This window comes from Podarcis muralis, chromosome 3, assembly GCF_964188315.1.
Source record: "Podarcis muralis chromosome 3, rPodMur119.hap1.1, whole genome shotgun sequence".
NCBI lineage: Eukaryota > Metazoa > Chordata > Lepidosauria > Squamata > Lacertidae > Podarcis > Podarcis muralis.
In genome coordinates, this window is record NC_135657.1 from 89,110,643 (window position 1) to 89,129,398 (window position 18,756).

At 42.9% G+C, this 18,756-nt stretch overlaps 1 protein-coding gene across 3 annotated transcripts; it reads right to left on the bottom strand.

Moving 5' to 3' along the window:
- Positions 1-1,943: 1,943 nt before the first annotated feature.
- LOC144327299 (uncharacterized) lies at positions 1,944-18,720 on the bottom strand. 3 transcript variants are annotated; one of them, XM_077926321.1, is made up of 6 exons: positions 9,452-18,720; positions 8,408-8,662; positions 5,048-5,137; positions 4,347-4,424; positions 3,279-3,374; positions 1,944-2,114 (listed from the first exon to the last, which is right to left on the bottom strand). In XM_077926321.1, exons 1-6 carry the CDS (start codon positions 9,662-9,664, stop codon positions 1,962-1,964), a joined length of 885 nt encoding a protein of 294 aa, XP_077782447.1. In that variant the 5' UTR covers positions 9,665-18,720; the 3' UTR covers positions 1,944-1,961. The 3 variants fall into 3 exon arrangements, with proteins under 3 accessions (XP_077782447.1, XP_077782448.1, XP_077782449.1); XM_077926323.1 differs by having other exon boundaries at positions 1,966-2,077; XM_077926322.1 differs by lacking the exon at positions 5,048-5,137.
- Between the last annotated feature and the right edge of the window lie 36 nt (positions 18,721-18,756).

Sequence of the window (18,756 nt, forward strand, 5' to 3'; positions counted from 1 at the left end):
CCCAGTTTTTAACCCTGTGTAATCAGGATAGAGGGTTGATGAGAAGGAGACTCCAGCCAAGTATGATGGCCACGAGGGCTTGAAAGACCTATGTGAATCCACCTATTTATCTGATGGAGCCTCCCCTGCGTGTACCATTGTCTTCTGACACTTTCATTGGGACAGCATCGCATATGTGGAACTCCCTGTCCTCAGAGTCTAGATCACTTTTCTCTTTATCTCAGTTCCACCAGCGTTTGAAGACCATTTTCCTTTAAAATGAGCCTTTAATTCTGTTGCTGTGCAATCTCATTGCTAATGTCTCGTCTCTGGGGCCTGGGCTATGGGTTTTTTAAATGCAGCTTTCAGTATTGAATTATGTTGGTATTTATCTAGTCATTGTAGTGGTGAAATTGGCTAATTTAATTTTTGTGTTTTGTGAAGCTCTCTGAACATCTCCCTTTGGTTCGGAGAAAATGAAGAGAGATTGAAGTAAATCTTCTTAAGAATGTTGGGGGCTCTGTCTTCTGCATTCACAATTATCTCTCCTATACTAGAATCCTGCATAAACAATGTGAAAATATGGCCACCTATATATTTTTTTTTATTAGGCCAACATTTTGGTAAGATAAAAACTTAACATAAAAGATGACATGAAAATCAATGAGAGTGTGGATAAAATGACTGAAAGAAAAATCTGTTGGCCTTTCCTCCAATTATTTCCCAATCATCTTTGAAATAAGTTTTTGTATGAGAGCATAAAAGGTAAAGGGACCCCTGACCATTAGTGGCCGACTCTGGGGTTGCGGCACTCATCTCGCTTTATTGGCCGAGGGAGCCGGCGTACAGCTTCCAGGTCATGTGGCCAGCATGACTAAGCCGCTTCTGGCGAACCAGAGCAGCACACGGAAACGTCGTTTACCTTCCCACTGGAGCGGTACCTATTTATCCAGTTGCACTTTGACATGCTTTCGAACTGCTAGGTTGGCAGGACCAGGGACCAAGCAACGGGAGCTCACCCTGTCACGGGGATTCGAACCGCCAACCTTCTGATCGACAAGTCCTAGGCTCTGTGGTTTAACCCACAGCGCCACCCGCATCATATGACAGCATAGCTCATTTTAAAATCACTTGAAGCTGAATTTTGAAGCAAAGTTGTGTATGTTTAGCCTGGAGAAGAGGAGAATGAGAGGTAATATGTGAGCCATCTTCAAGTATCTCATGGGCTGTCAGATGGAAGATGGCACATACTTGTTTTCTCCTGCTCTGGAGGGTAGGACCCAAACCAATGGATTCAAGTTAAAAGAACAGAGATTCCAGCTAAACACCAGAAAGAACTTTTGGATAGTGAGAGCTGTTCAACAATGGAAAAGATTCCCACAAGAGATGGTAGACTCGCCTTCCTTGGAGGTTTTTACGCTGAGGTTGGATGGCCATCAGTCATGGATGCTTTAGTTGAGATTCCTGCATTGCAGGGGGTTGGATTATATCAGGCATAGGCAAACTCGGCCCTCCAGATTTTTGGGACTACAACTCCCATCATCCCTGGCTAACAGGACCAGTGGTCAGGGATGCTAGGAGTTGTAGTCCCAAAACATCTGGAAGGCCAAGTTTGCCTATGCCTGTATTAGATGATCCCCAGGGTCCCTTCTAACCCTACAATTCTATGATTCTCTTCACTCTGTATTTCAGTTTTTATAAATCCCAGTCCAAGCACAATTCAAGGCATATTAATTGAGCATACCAGCAGATTTTGGGCTGCTGAAATTCAATTCCGTTGTATTGGCTTAAATCAGAGATGGAGAACATCTGGCCTGCAAATGTAATCTAGCCCATCAAACCTCTGAATCTACTGCCAGCAAACTCCCTAGGCCATCCCATTCTACCTAGCTCTACCCTTTAAAACTATGAATAAATCTGAGCAGTTCACAAACCATATCCAATGCAACAGAAAAACTTTTTTTTCTAAAAAGAATAATTTATTAAGGGGGGTAAAAAGCATTGTTTAAACAGTCTGAATAGAGGTGGCCTTCTGAATTGTCCGTCTCCTCGGGCTCAAAGTCATCAGGGTCTTGCGCTAACTGGTCCGTGTCTTCATCTGAAGTGGAAGGGCGTGTTAGGATGATTCGAGGTATCTTGGATACAGTAAAAGAATGCAGGGAAGGGGGTAGGGAAGAGAAGTGAATTGCACAAGAGAATCTAGAAACCAACATTCGTTTGCTGCCAAGAACTCTCCTCTGACGCTGATCTCCCTTGCAAATTTTAATGCCATGCATTTTCCAGATATTCTCTGAATGCTTAACTGTTCCCCAAATGTTGGATAGCTTAGGAATAGTCTATTCTCATATCCTTCTTCCTCAGATTGGAAGGAGAGGCCCACCTACAGTGGAAATATGGCTGGAGTGGGACCAGAGAGGGTCTGTGCTCAGATTATATATGGGATTTTGGTGGATGGTTTTATATTGCTGGATTTTTTCATTTTATTTTTTAGAATGTACGCTTTCGAGCACAATTCAAAGTGTTGGTGCTGACCTTTAAAGTCCTAAATGGCCTCGGCCCACCCCCATTGTTCAGCCCAGACACAGGTCCAGCTCCGAGGGCCTTCTAGTGCAGGAAGCTCCTGCAGCCAATCAGAAGCCGCGGAAGCTCTGTCAGATGTTCGGGTTCCAAAGAACGTTCGCAAACCAGAACACTCACTTCTGGGTTTGTGGTGTTTGGGAGCCAAAACATTCGACTCGCAAGGTATTCAGGATCCAAGATACGACTGTATTAATATTTGCTAATCTACTAATATAAATCAGAATTAAAGTTAGAGAAGATTTGAGCTGTTTTGCTAAACTAGTAAGTGCTGAAGCAAGTATTTTTATGCTTTTGCAACAGGGCATATTTCCAAATTTTTCTGGAGGAGAGCTGTGTGCCTGAAGGATTTTCCACACTACTATCTATTCAACTGTTTTTCTTTAGATTTGTTTCTACGGTTTTTTGCGGGGGTGGGAGAAGAAGCAGAATGTTAACTAATTCTAACTATTGGTAAATAGTGTTCATTCTCCCAAGTCGATGATGTCTTTGAAACCTTCTGACAAGAGCCCAGGCTAACACTGACATCTGGTGGGTTGTTTTTAATTCAGTACAAGAACCAGACAGATAACTTACCATTCAGGGGTAGGTGGGTATAAATAAAAAGAACAGGGATTTTTTTTTCTGGGGAGGGGAGATTAAGCTATATTTTACTGAAACATAATAGTGACACCTCTTCAGACACTATTAATGCATAAATCTCTTCCTCCATCATTACTTACTGTTATAACATGATTTACTGTCTGGAACGGTCCACTTTTGGATGGCATCTCAACAGGGCCAGAATCAGGTGTGCTGGGTTCTGATATAAGGGCATCCTTAAAAAGAAAAGGAAGAAAAATAGCCAATTCACTTTTCAGGCATTATTAAAACAGGTGAGGAAACTTGGAACCATAATGTTTCTTCAACAAGTGAAAAAAGCACCTCTCTCTCTTTCTCTCTCTCAGCCATTATTTACTCAAAGAATTTCTTACCCACTTTTCATTATTGAAAGTCACATCAGAATAAGTTACAGTAGAAACGTTACAGACCAGAGACGTCATGAAAGGACAAAATAAATAGAAGTGCAGCCCAGAACCTAACAACCAACAACTGAAGCATGCCACCAGATTCATCTAAAGGTCTGGGTGAAAAGTTAAGTCTTCGGCAGCACTGGACTTAGGTTCATAATACAGTGGTGCCTCGCAAGACAAAAATAATCCGTTCCGCAAGTCTCTTTGTCTAGCGGTTTTTTCGTCTTGCGAAACAACCCTATTAGCGGCTTAGCGGATTAGCGCTATTAGCGGTTTAGCGGCTTAGCGGCTATTAAAGGCTTAGCGGCTTAGCGGCTAAAAGGCTATTAGCGGCTTGGCGGCTTAGAAAAAGGGGGGAAAGCGGAAAAAAAATTGCAAGACTCGCAAGACGTTTTCGTCTTGCGAAGCAAGCCCATAGGGAAAATCGTCTTGCGAAGCAACTCAAAAACGGAAAACCCTTTTGTCTAGCGGGTTTTTCGTCTTGCGAGGCATTCGTCTTGTGGGGCACCACTGTATTATTATTAGCATTGGCATTTTAGACACCTTTTTTGTTTATGAAAAGTAACCAGGAGCAACAACATTGAAAATTTTCTCACAGAAGAAGAGAGCAATTTTCTTTCAGTACAGGCCATCTGCTAAAATACACTGCTGAAAGAGGGTAGGCCACAACTAATGAGCCTAATTCAGTATTAAGTGACCTTTAATAACCCACCTAACCTACCTTGCAGTCCAGGAGAGCATTTCATAAAGTGAAATATGAAAGCAAAGACTCTATACCTCCGCAACTTTGTCTTCCGACTGTACCCCAGCCAAGTCAAGTGGGCCATCTTTGGACACATGTGCTATTAAGATTCCCTGGGGAGAAATAAGACATTTCAGACCTAGGAGTTTATTTTGCTAGCTACGCATTACTAAGCTCACAGGGAGGGAAAAAACTGCCTTAAAAATTATACGGACACCAGTTATTTTGGTGGGCACAACAACAAAAATTGAAGCAAGCCTTCCCGGGCTAGTAAGATCAAACCAAAAACTCACTTGGGAAAGAAGAGGGCCAGAATCAGGTGTGCTGGGTTGGGACAAGATTTGAGAACGTTTGTTTTTCGGCGTGATGACATGGAGACACTGACCCAAGAGCAAGGAGCAATTGTGAAATGAACAGGTGTGATACTTGCATTAGCATAGAAGCAAGTAGAGTCACCTTGAATCAAGGTGGGAAATGATACTGGTAATGGCATTTCCAACATATGGGCTTTATATACAAACAAACAAACAAATATTATTTTAGTCATCTCTCAAGAAGTTGCAATTCATGTGATTATTCTGGGGTTCAGCACAAGCTAATCCTTCTGCTCTTCTTATTAAGACAGGCTGCCATGTAATGACTTCCAGTGAGACAATGGCAAGACAGGAGGACGACTGTTTTGGTCTCTCACAACAAAGGATTAGTAGTTGGAAAATGTGTGAGTAATGAAATGCACCTCATCATTTTCTTTACATGAAGATGAGCCCTTTCCACCAGCAATGCTAATACCAAGACTCCCCATTTGACTGCACACAGTAATCGTTATCTGGAAGAGAATTGTAGTTCATATTGAATAGCCAGTTAACAAGCAAACACAACATTTATTTATTCTTATTAGGCAAGCAACAAGTAATGAAACTCACGCACGACACACACACATGGAAAATGCTGTTTCGTTCAAAATGAACAGAGATCTCAGCAGTGCCCGTGGTGCAGTAATTACTTTTTTAATCATGGTGGCACAGAACTGGAAGAATGCTTATACAACATAAATGGCAGCCTCATGAAATAAATTCTAAGATATATTTGTTTATGACTCCTGGAAGACGGAAGCCATGGAGGAAGTGCAAAGGAATTGGAGACAATCCCAGCAGATTCACCCAAACCCTCCAGCATTGACCCTCCCACCTGTTCTCCCTCCAGTTTCCTCCATCTTGTGATCTGGGATGCAATGCAATGGAACTTGTATCAACTGTCAACACAAAGACACAGAGTGCAATCTGACAGCTTAATTTTGAGATGGCATAACGAATGTAGGCAGTATGCGATGGCAGTCTGGATTCAGAATTAGTCATCAGGACTATGGATTTCAATGGTTCTGCATCAAGCAGGGCAGTCTGGATCCAACCCCATATTATTAGATAGCCTCTTAATTTAACAATAAGTTAAAATGAATTATGCCATTAGGCAGTACAAAGTAGTATACCATTAGGTGCTCAAAACACAACATTTACACAGGGGTCCCTTTACCTTTACCTAATGTAAAAAAAAAAAAAAAAATCCTTTTAATGATCAAAGCCAGCTTCAATTTTAAAAAATGCATTGTTTGACCAAGAAGCTGTCAAATTATTCCTTTGCATATGTTTAAAGCACAGATTTCTAGCACTCACGTCTCTAACAATTGTTTTTAATAGCTTACATCTATCTCGTCTATTTAGAAAATGTAATTAGTGAAAGCATAACACAAGTCACATTTTCTGGGATCTTAATCCATGAATATTTCCCCTTAATTTATTCAACAACACAATCCTCTACAGATCTACAGTGGGGCTTGCTTGTATGTGCAAAGGGAGAAGAAAAGTGTTCTTGAAGAATGAAAACTGGTTACTGAAACTTCCATATGCATGCCCAGCTCTTCCCATCCCTCTCCAAATAGCTGACTGGGGAAAAGTTAAGGAGTGAACAGGGGAAAGGGGGCTTGCTATAGGGTGCAGCTTAAAATAAGCCAGTGAGGTCTGCATGCCCAAAGCTGTCCCAACACTCCGACAAACACATCTGGGTTTTTTCTTCTGAGGATGATGCCCACCCACTGGGAAGCATTGCAAGTACTCAGGAGGAAACAAAGCAACTTCAGAAATCAATGGAAGATCTCTCCAGGCATTACAAATGGGTGGCGCTGTGGGTTAAACTACAGAGCCTAGGACTTGCCGATCAGAAGGTCGGTGGTTCGAATCCCTGGGATGGGGTGAGCTCCCATTGCTCGGTCCCAGCTCCTGCCAACCTAGCAGTTCGAAAGCACGTCAAAGTGCAAGTAGATAGGTACCACTCCGGCGGGAAGGTAAACAGCATTTCCGTGCGCTGCTCTGGTTCGCCAGAAGCGGCTTAGTCATGCTGGCCACATGACCCAGAAGCTGTACGCCAGCTCCCTCGGCCAATAAAGCGAGATGAGCGCTGGAACCCCAGAGTCTGTCATGACTGGACCTAATGGTCAGGGGTCCCTTTACCTTTACCTTAAAGACATAGGGGTGGGATGAGCACACTAGCTCTGCTCTCCTCCACCAACACTTAAGGCAACTGTCTTGAAGTGGGCAAAGGCTTCTTCTATCTGTGAGGTTGTCCATTCATTTTAGTACTCTGGAAAACCAGGCTCTTAAACTACCAGCCCCTCACTTCACATCTTTATTTCCCTGTATTTTGCAACACCGGAGGAAGGCTTGTGTTAATTTTTTATTTATCAACTTTCTGTTGTTCATTTTATATGTCAAATTTATTTCGTACCTCTCCTGCCAAAGCAGTATTTATTAATTTATTACTTCCAAGAGATTAATCAAAAGTGCCAGTGGGTCAAGTTTGACAAGTCTAAGGTCAGAGATTGATCCACTTCACTTTCATTGTAATAAATGTCATATATACTGTAGGCTTTGTTCACACATCGTGCTAAGCCAAACCAGGGCTTAGCGTGAACACAGTAATGTGCTGACTCCCAAGGAGGAAATTGCGGCCATCTTACTGCTCCTTCACCAAGCTAAGGTTCACTTAATATATTGTTCAAACCCAGCATTGAGCTTCAGGTCTCTTCCCGTTAACCACAGTCTGGGTTTGTCCTGTGGTTACAGGCTGTGATTGAGAAGGAGAGACCTTAACCGTGTTCCCAGGTTTGGGTGAGTTGCTAAGCTTACTATGGTGTGCAAACTAGGCTAGAGAACATTACTACGCTGTAGAATGGCAAGCTCCCTACAAAAAAAATTAAGAAAGAACATGGGATGCTTAAACATGTGACCTTGGCAAGAAAGGTCCTATACCTGGGACCCATGCAGAAAGCTGCTACCTGAGAACAATCACTCCAGAATAGTAAGCTCTGAAGATGGGGTGTTCAGTCAAGGTTTGCCTGTGGTAATATGTAGTATGTTGAGTACAACAAGGAATCCCTGGGGGAAAATATGGTCTGAGCTTCATAATCTAAGATTTGCAACTACTAATTCAAGAAGCAATGATGGGTCTTTACCAGGTGCAAGAACAGAAGCAGAAAAGTCCTCCCAGACATAAGCAAGATAAGCATGCCATCTCTCTGTGCCCTGAACAGTTTCATCTTGCAATTCGTTCAGATCAAGCCACTGATAAATTTTAAGCCAGTTCGAAAACACATACAACAGGAAACTTCTCCACCAGCATCTAAGCTTATCCAAAGTTATTCACCAACTTTGGGTTCTCAGCCTCATTCTTCTTTACCTCCACTTAGAAAGAGTGCCTTTCCCTCAAGCACATTGCCTTGTATAAAAGTAACTGAGAGTGTGGGCCTACTCTAGGGACCTAGGAAGGTAAAGGTAAAGGGACCCCTGACCATTAGGTCCAGTTACGGACGACTCTGGGGTTGCAGCGCTCATCTCACTTTATTGGCCGAGGGAGCCGGCGTACAGTTTCTGGGTCATGTGGCCAGCATGACTAAGCCACTTCTGGTGAACCAGAGCAGCACATGGAAACGCCGTTTACCTCCCGCTGGAGCGGGAGCTAATGAACACAGACTGTTCCATTTATTAGCATTCCATTCCAGAAAGCAGAGCCAAGAGGCAAATGCTTCTTCATGCTCATGGGTTACCTTCAAGGGTGGCTGTGTTGTATCTGCAGCTCCTGGGATCTGCTCCTTGCTTTCCTTTGAAAACCTGTTGCCATCCGTCGGGAAGCTGTTTGCAGCTGCAACCGGAACCTGTGGTTTGCTGTTGGCCACTGGGAAGGGTTTCGACTTGGTTGCCACTTTTTGCCTTTCCTGTTGAAAAGTGACTCTAGCATTTCTTTGATCTCGAAGGTTGTCTCCAGAGTCAAAGAGACTCCCAGAGAATTTCGATATAGGCTCCTGTGCAAATTTAACCAAACAAACAAACAAACAAACAAACAAACCATGGCTTAGCTTTATGTGTGAACCAGACCACAGTAAATGTGAAAAGGCACGAAAGGCAGACAGAGCTGCTTGTGTAGCTTCACTCTCACTTCTGAAGGTACAGCCAGGATTATATGTTTTCCACAAATCCAGAGAATCTCAGCTCAAGCACTGAAATCAACAGTTTCTGACAGCAACTCAGATGTCTAAATGTAAATTTATATTGCTGTGAAAATCCGAAGATTATCAGTCAACAGTGAAGATCAGCATTGTACAGTTCATCCTGAGAAAATCTGAAGAACAAAATTGTCTGTTCTGGACATACACTAGGGATAGTTGACATATGTCAAAATAAACTAGTGAATTTTACTCAGCATAGACCCATTGAAATAATGAACATAAGTTAGGTCCATTAATTTCAATGTGTAAAATGTAGATGAAAACCACCCAGTTTCTCTCACACACCAAAACCTCTATTTCCTGTTCCAGAATCTCTTGTTCTTTTGCCCTTCAAACTTCTCATTATTTTTTCAGCTACTTCTGATATGCAGCAATCATGTAAATGAGTATTGGACTGATTTCAATGAGTTCAAGGGCTATCATACTGCTAGAAAATCTGTGAATGTTATTACCAATAACATTCAGAATCTACAACATTAGCCAGCATAATTTCTTTTTTCTCTCCTTGGTTCTTTTCTTTGATTTCCTCAACCTGAATATGGCTGCAGGAGGGTGCAGCATATCTTTTGCTGGATTGGCACTTACATCCTCATCAGGATCCTCCAGCTCCTCAGCTTCTTGTTCGGGGCTGATCCGCCCTTCCTTCCATTTTTCATTGGACGAGTTGAATTTGTACAGACTGCACCCTTGGACATTCTCCTTTCCCTTCAAAGAGCCCCAGCGAGAACCCTGGGAATTCCAGTTATGACTGCCATGTAGCTTAGGAGACTTGGGAAGCCATTTAACAGAGTCCTGCATGGAAAAGCAAAAGCACAAGAGTTTAATTCAGCACAGAGTTCAGGCACTCAAAAAGGATGCCTGCTAATTGGACACAAGCTAGAACAGATTGACTTCAAGTTTGCCAGGCATCCAATCAAGCACAGGCTTATCAGGTGTGTTGCGAAGGCAGCCAGTCATTGGCTGTGGGAAATGAATGGAGTCACTATCTGATGACAAAAAGGTTGGACAATAGTGAGCAACTTAGAAGATGCTGTTGCCTGCCAGAACAATAGGACCACTGGAGGCAGGGGGGGACACACAGACATGCACTTTCATCAGTAGCTATTGGTAAACTCTTATTTTGTTGGACAGAGAGATGCCATGCAGAGATGAGCCTATCCAGTAACTTGGGCTACCTGCCCCATCTCAAGACTTGTTTACCCTACCCTTCCCATGTGCTCTATCCCTCCCCATCATTCACACAATGCATAAATGGAAACATAAGTTTGGATGTTTCCATCCACAGTATGTGAAGGGGGCGGGTTGCAGTGGCATGGATGAGCTCAAGGGAACTACAACACACCTTCCCAGATGCACACATGTCAGTCTTCCTGTCCCCAAGAAGACACCTAATCTTAAAACCAATCTACCAAATTTGTCAAAGTTTCGTCTTAAATGTTTTGATACTTCTGGCAATCAAACTGTACAAGAGCTATGGACTTTGCAACAAAGCTCAGCTTCTTCACAAGCCTCTTGAACCTTTAGTAGCCTTACAGGACTGATTAGATCAAAAAGAGTTGAAAAAATAACTTCTAAGTTACTTTTGCCTCTGGTGACAAATGTGCTTGGAAATTCATAAGGAACACCTGCTATCGATGGGCTTATCAACTATGGTAGACTTAATAGTCTATTGGGCCATACCTGGTGCCATTCTTGATGACTGCCTAAAACATCCAGATGATAAAGACTAAGGTAGAACAACATATTTCAGGAGCATTCATTTGTTTCTCCTCCTATAAAGCTCTGTACACCTTGGAACCATAACTTCCGCCTCATTTTGCCTTCCTGAGACTGAGTTAAGACCTCTGTCTTAACAATACATAAGCCTTGTTCAAACAGCAGAGTGGTAACTTCAGCATGTTACATTTCTTTCTTTTTATCCACTCATAGTTCTTGGGAATGGGGGGGGGCTATAGAATAAATCTAGGATATTTGGTAACTACAAGCAGTATTTAGGTGTTCTTATTTAGGATAAGGCAAACACTCAGGAAATCTCGAGACTTGTGACAAGACAAAAAATGGCAAGCATATCCAAAGCAATAGCGCGTCCACTATCTTCACTGAGGACTGTATCAGATAATTAAATATCTTTAATTTATGCATATTACATATTTATGCAACTTCCACACACAAACACATATACACACATATGGGGTGTGTAATTGTGTGATACACAAACAATGAATGGAACTTCCAGCAATGTGTCTATTTATGGCACCATCTAGTGGATTCTGTTGCAAGAAACAAACGCAACAGATTTCCCTAGTTCGTCTCCAATTGCTGGATCCTATGAAGCATTTATTATCTCTATAGCCAGAGACAGTGGCATGATGAAACACTTCCCACTAGGTAAGCAGATTTTAGTGCGAGTCAAAGGAATCTGTCTCTAGCCAACGTCTTCTAAAGAAAATGGACTGTTTGCCCACAGCAATTCTAGCCAAATGGGCTGGCATAACAGAACACTTAGTATAAACACACAAAATACATAAAAAGGGATTTGTGGGTTATTTTTCTGAATACCTCTTTAAGTGTTTAAAAGATTCACACACTTCATGAAAAATCTGGTTCTTCAGCAGCTCTGTTCAGTGCTAAGTAATTTACACTTCTAACGGCATTCACACAACTGATAGCAATGCAAGATCTTTGATGGTCCCTCTCTGGATTATTATATTTTCAATAATGGTTGATTGACAGTAATAAATATTTTGATTGATTATTATGAGATATAGCTGAGAGAAGAACAGGGTTGGGGCAGAGACATGCAAAACCTTTTGGCAATGATGGGAGCAACACAGCCATCCCTGTGTTATGGCATCAGATTGTGTCAGGATAAGAGGAAATGTTTGATCAAGGAGTGGCGCTCAAGCAACTTTGGAGCTGGTTGAAGTAATCTATTTATGAATTAAAGTTTGAGTTTGAGTTTGAGTTGGGGAAAAACAAATGAGATGCTCCAAAATGGCACCCGTGAAGAGATGGGTTCAACCACAATACACAGCTGTTTCAGAAACCTACGCTGGTTACAAAGGAAGGAAATACCATCAGGCCCACAACTATGATTTAGCAGGTGTAGTCTAAGTCCTCCTCCACCACCATCCTCACCAGCAAGGCCCGGACAGACAGGGTGCCTAAGTGTGCCTGCTGACAGAACAAGAAGAGACTCAAAGGAACCAGTAACTACAAGCCTAAAGTGAGCTGTTGTTCAGGACCTAACCAGAACACACAGTCATCTCACAGCGGCAACAGAAATCACCATGAGGAGAAACCAGGAAGCAAGCAAGCCAGCTGTTGAGCCAGCCAAGCACAGATTTCTTTCCCCTTACACAAGGCGAGGGAGAAGCCCTGCGATGGGTAGACACTGAGCTACAGGATGCTTATCCTTCATCAGGGCAAACGGTTCTCCTTTGCTTCCCAGTGCAGAGAAACAAGCCATCCAGCAAGCAAGCCGTGTGTCCACAGTGTGCATGGAACCAATTGGCAAGCCCATGATCTGTATCATCAGACCAACTGGTAAAGAAAGTATGTTGCTATACCAGCTTAGAGATCTATGGAAGCAGGAGGTGGGTAAGGAGCCTCCTCATTGCTGCCGAGACAAACACAGATGATCAGCGCCAAGTGCTTTAACTAAACACTGTGGAAAGTTATTTAGCTAACAAGTATTAGGGAGAGACTGCAACCAAGACTGATGTGATCCTTCAGACATTACAGCAGGGATGGGGAACATTTTTCAGCCTGAGGGTGACATTCCCTTCTGGGCAACATTCTGAGGGTCACATTCCAGTGGTGAGGGGGTGGGCAGGCGGAAAAGTGTGTGGAGCAGCTGATGGCTATTTTACCTTTGTGCAGTAGTGTCATTTCTGCACACACACACACACGTGCGCACACACATCTAGACAAGCAAGAGGCATAATCAGATGCATATTCCAGCCAAGAAGAAAATCTAGGTTGCGAAGCAGGGAGCAAGTTCGAAGCACCAGATAAAGGCTTGAAGGGCTGCATTTGACTCTCAGGCCTGAGGTCCCCCACAGATGTGTTACAGTCATGGAAGCACAAAATGAGGCCTGTAATCGACAACCTGATCTCCTGGGGTTCTCAACCATGCAGGGAGCCTCCGTGTGTAGCAAAGGCTCCCTGCTATAGAAGCTACAGAAGAGCACAAGCAAGCTAGAGGGAGCCATGCAGCATGAGGAGCAGAAATAAGGCACACCCTTGCAACTCCTTCAGGGCTATGAATCCCAAAGAGGGCTTCAGGGTAGGAAGCCGAGTCGGGCTCTTAGGTCCATCTAGTTCAGCCTTTCTCAACCTGTGGGTCCCCAGATGTTGTTGAACTACAACTCCCATCACCCCTAGCTACCAAGGCCAGAGCTCAGGGATGATGGGAGTTGTAGTCCAACAACATCTGGGGACCCACAGGTTGAGAACCGCTGATCTAGTTCAATATCATCTACACTGGCTGACAGCAACTCTCCGGAGCTTCCAGTAGGGTCATTTCCAAGCCCAGCATGGCGCTTCTGGGGACTGGACCGAGGACCTTCTGCGTGTGCTCTGCCCACTGAGCTTTCTTTCTATAAAGGCCAGATTGTCACCTCAATATACATCAGGAGAGCCGTACCTTGAAGCAGACAATGGAATCTGCAAGCAGAGGGTGAGAGCTTAGTGCATCAGATGGCAGAGTAGGACAAGGAACCATGAGCAAAAGCGTCAGCCATCCCATACCATTGGTGCATGATTTTAACACGATTTTAAGAAAGAGATATGCAAGAGGGGGACAGGGTCCCACAAGCTCAACCCACACTCCCGCTGACGTGATGTGTGGGGGAAATGAGTGGCGTTGGGCAGCTGCCAGAAGTGCAAGGAGGTAGCTATAAGGTCCCTCACCCTTTCATGTCCTGGTCTGGTTCGCCCCTCAAACAAACACCCATAGAATATCAAATTTGAAGCCCCATTTGGCCTCCCCGCCCCCCTGCTTTAATGACAAAGAAAGAATCAGGACAGGGCGGGTGCAGCTACCTCATATCCCACTTTTGTCAGAGCGTGTAAGAGATACCATGCTACTTCTCTCAGTTAGCAAGAACAAAAAAACAGTCCAAAAGGATCTTGCCTCGTCCAGTGCCACCACCATCATGCAAACAAGCACACTTTATTTCAACAACTTTATTAGCCATCATAAAAAAAATCATTGAGCTTTAAATATTATTTCTAGTGCTATTCTACTACTATGATGATTTATTTACAAACACCTAGTTATTAGACATTAACATTTTTACAAGAACAACCAGGGAACTCTGCATCAGGAACTCCTTCAGATCTTGGTCTGCAAAGAAATTAAAATGGGAAGAATTAGGATAGCAAAAAGCGAGGAATGCTGGCACAAGCCCCAAAACTGCACAGTATGGAGCTAATAAGCACACCAGGATAGCTGTACTAAAAGACAGTTTTAAGTGCATCTTGAAGAGAAGTAGCTACAGAAATGTTGGGGGTACACTCTGGCCCAAATAGAAAAAAAAATGTACTGAAAATATAGTCAAAGAGAAAATGAACCAAGCAAGGCAGAGTTACACCATCCTATTCCTCTGTTACATCATGGATGACATGGCATCAGTGGCCTAAATATTAATACTATATAAGCAAAGGCAAAGGAGCAGAAGAGTTGTTCTAACCTGCAAATGCTGTCTTCACATCTGTCTTCACATCAATAGTTTCCTCAGCCCCGTCCTGTAACAGATCTGAAAGGGTATTACCATTTTTCAGTGGCAGGACCACACAGCGCACTACATCTTGCCAGCATACACTCAGTCTCAGTACACATTGGCCAATCAGATGCGTCCAGAAAGCCCACAGATAGGGCATCAATGCAATAGCCCTCCTGGGTGGAACAACCTTGTTTAGATGCTATGCCAACCCAAGTTTTGCGGTGATCAATAATATTCTTGCACATTGTTTATGCTGCATTGGCCATGCCCTTGTTCACTACTGAATCAGGCTGCAATCTGAACGCCACTTACCTGGGAGTAAGTTTAATTGATTTCTGGGAGGCATAGCTAGGATTGTTATCATGCCACAGCTAATTAGCCAAGGGAGAAGAAAAGTGTTCTTGAAGAATGAAAACTGGTTACTGAAACTTTTATGTGCATGCCCAGCTCTTCCCATCCCTCTCCAAATAGCTGACTGGGAAAGAGTTAAGGAATAGGAGTGAACAGGGAAAACAGTGAACAAACTGCTCATGCATTGCATAAAGTCTCAAACTAGGCAAAGCATACCACACAGATTGCTTCCCTCCTATTGAAAAAGAGAGCAAGTGGGAAAAGAGGGAAAGATAAAGAGTATTTTATTAGACATAAAGAAAGGGAACCTACCCTGCTGCTCTGGCTCCTTCCTCCTCTGTCACTGGAAATATTAGCTTCCTCTCAAAGCTGGAGAGGAAGTGAGACTACAACTCCCATGATGCAGTGAGACTTCAAGTAAAAGACATACAAGCATGACTAGGATGTTGTGCAACTTTAAGAGTCTCTTAACCCCACTGTGCAACTTGGGCTCAAGGCAGCAGTTCTTACAGCTGCAGCAGAAAAATAGAAGTACTCTCATCTGCACCAACATCCATGGCCTTTGGTTAGAAGAATGAACAATAAGGAAGGAAAGAAGTGCAGTAAGAAACAGCCAGATGCTTTATTGCCTGATGGATTCTCTTGAGAAATCAGTCTTCCGAGAGAACTGGTGATGGAATTCCATCTACGCTGTGGATAAAATCTTTTCAAAAATTCTGGTAACTGGCAACAAATCCTCTGGGAAAAGTCTTTTGAATAAGAACTGAAGGTCAGTAAATGCAAGTGGTAAGAACGATGCTTTAAAAATAAATGTTTTAAGAACTCTCAAAAATAATGTTAAACTTAATTTCATTTACAGTGGTGCTATGTTTGCAAAAATGTTGAGTTCTGTAATTTCAGCCTGGGTGAAAATCTTCCAGGTGGTTGCTCATTGTTTTACTCTAAACATATATATATCTTTAGTATTTTAGTATTTTTTTTTATTATTTTAAAAAATACTAACCATGTAAGACACAGGTGCTTTGAAGCAGCAGGAAAAGGCACAAGAGATAGCAGTGCTGAAATGCTGCTCCGTATAGGAAGGGTTTCTGCTGCCAAATTATCATGTTTCATCTGTTTCAAGACATTCATTTCCAATGTAATGAGCTGGCAGGTGACACCAGGCAATGTTTATATGTGTACATATCTCCTATCTAGTAAATCAATACCCCACAGGTGCATAGAGTGTTTGTCTGACCTTTTTCTTTTGCTAACAGCACAGCATGCCTTTTGGTCGACTTCATATGCACTTCTCTAAGCATACATTTCGCATTGCTTTGCGATTTTAAAGTGATAAGAAACCTATGGCAGAAATGCAGTGATGTTATATCTGAAAACTGTGCTTGATGAAGCCATGAAGAGTCTCTGACCAATACACACATGCAGTTCATGTATTGCTTCCCCTGTATTTTCTTCCCAACGGTCCATCAATGCTAGCACTGTACTTGCAGTATTTTAGAAGGGTGTTTTTATTTGCTACATTGCAAAAGTAAAGGGCATGGATGTAGACACCCATATGAAATGGGGGGGGGGGTGCGTGCATAGGGTTTCAACATAATTCTCCATTTGGATATTTATGCACTAGATCAAACCCCTATTTCCAAGAAGGGAGAGAAAATATGCAAGATATATTGTAGCGCAATATCAGACACAAAGTTTCAAATATTGTGGCTTCACACTTGTGTTTCAACTGCAACTTGATCAGGATTCTGCTTTCTCCCATTTTTGTTCATTGATGAACACACTTTAGTGCAAATATAGTACAACAAGACAAGAAAAATATATTCTTGCTTTAGAACATTATTCACCCATGAACACCTACAAGGGAACAATGCCCAGATTGCAATCTTCTAGCCAAAAACATTGTACCACTCAGCAGTGGCGTAGCGTGGGGGGTGCAGGGGGGGCCGGCCGCACCGGGCGCAACATCTGGGGTTAGGGCAAATCCACGGGTTAGGGGGCGCAAATCCACAGGTTAGGGGGCGCAAATCCACGGGTTAGGGGGCGCAAATTACTTGCCTTGCCCCGGGTGCTGACAACCCACGCTACGCCGCTGCCACTCAGAACACACTGCAGCCTCTGCTGAATGACAGCAGCCATTCAACTGATCACCCAGCACAAGCCATATTTAAGTAAAATGATTTCATTTAAACTGGGAAGCAAGTATTTCTTCCATAACAGAGATAAACAGTTCTGGCATTGGGGATGTTACTTACACAGGAGCAGTGTACTGAGGCATGCCCATATAAACTAGTGCTAGCAAAAGAAACGACCGGCGGTGGTAAATAATTTAATGCAATTTAAAGAATTGACCCAAACGCTGCAGAATCTAATCCCACAACAACCATGTTCGCAAGTTGCAAAACTATTTTCCTTTTACTGATAGGGATGGTTAATTGGCTGTTCAAAGATAAAGGGGTAAGCTTTGTTAATGAGTCTCCAGCTATCAAGCTTCCATAATAGGTCCCCCACAATCGCTTGGATTATGAAGTGTGTTAACAAGGAAGTTCCTAGAAGGAAAGTTTACTATTCCTTCCTCCAGACCATCTGTGACCCCAGAAAAGCATTTTGGTAGGGTGGGTGGGGGTACCTTCCTGAGCAATGTGAGGCAGGGTGCAGGGGCTGCTGCTGTGAGGTGGGGACAGAGTATTTTCCTTCCATGAACTTCCTTAAGCTAAATTATGTTAGGATCCAAGCCAAAACTTTTCAGTGCAGTCAGCACAAACATTTCATAACCCAGTGATCTATATCTATATGGCACCAACGATGAATCAGGCCTTAACAGTTTTAACAGGCCAACTGAAAACTATATACCTGTTTACTGGGGAAGTCGGTGAATTTTAGCGCAAGAGTAATGGAAACAATGAAAGAATATCTGTCTCCCTTGAACTGAGTAGTTTCCTTTATTATTTTACTAGCAGTGAGCAAACAAGGATCTTTGTAGAAGGCTCTCCTCTTAGGGCTGCCCCAACGTTGTTCTTCTGCAGAACATGCAAACCTTTGTGCAGATGCTTTTGTAACAATATTCTACCTACATATTCTTGAGAATGAACCCACAATGTTAGGCTTTTCCCCCACCCCCAAATTGCAACTGTTCTCCATCGCAGCACAGTGTCACTCGGCTTAAAACATCTACACATCTTTTCTAAACACATGTTTTCATGAAGGATTTACAGAAGATTTTTAGAAATACATTTTCCGGGAGGGCTCTCTTTTGCAAAACACAAGACCCCTGTTAGAAAACTCCTACTTCAAGTCATAAAAGTCATTTGGTTGGTGTTTTCCAGGTTTGCAGCACACTACACAGTATGTCTGAAGGCTTTCCATTTGCCTAGGGTGGGAAATCTGTGACCCTCCAGATGTGGTTGGATTCCCATCAGCCTCAGGTGGTATGGTTAACTGCAAGGAATGTTGGGAGCTTGGGAGCTGTAGTTCACCAACACCTAAAGAGCTACAGGTTTCCCATCACTTGCATGTGTTCTGATCAATAGGGACAGTTCAGCAGGAATGTTTCACCACCAGGACCACAGAACTTGTGTGACTCAGATATAAGAATTTACATTCCTCTAGAAGCTGAAAACCTTTTATACATTCTTTGGCCAGGCTGTTGGAACTAACAAAGCTACCTTGTGAAGCAACATCTGTTATATTTATCTGCAGGTCTGAAAGAATCGGCATCCAACAAATCAAAAATTTGGTATCACCTTCAGACATTTGTTGTTCGCATTTCAAAGCAAATGTGAAATAACATTTATGAGCAGTAATATTGGG

Coding starts and splice junctions, on each gene's coding strand:
- LOC144327299 (XM_077926321.1), bottom strand. CDS start 9,664: ATGCAGGACTCTGTTAAATGGCTTCCCAAGTCTCCTAAGCTACATGGC. Junction 5,138..8,407: donor CAACACAGCCACCCTTGAAG/GTAACCCATGAG, acceptor ATTCTCTTCCAG/ATAACGATTACTGTGTGCAG. Junction 4,425..5,047: donor CATGTAAAGAAAATGATGAG/GTGCATTTCATT, acceptor ATTTCTCCCCAG/GGAATCTTAATAGCACATGT.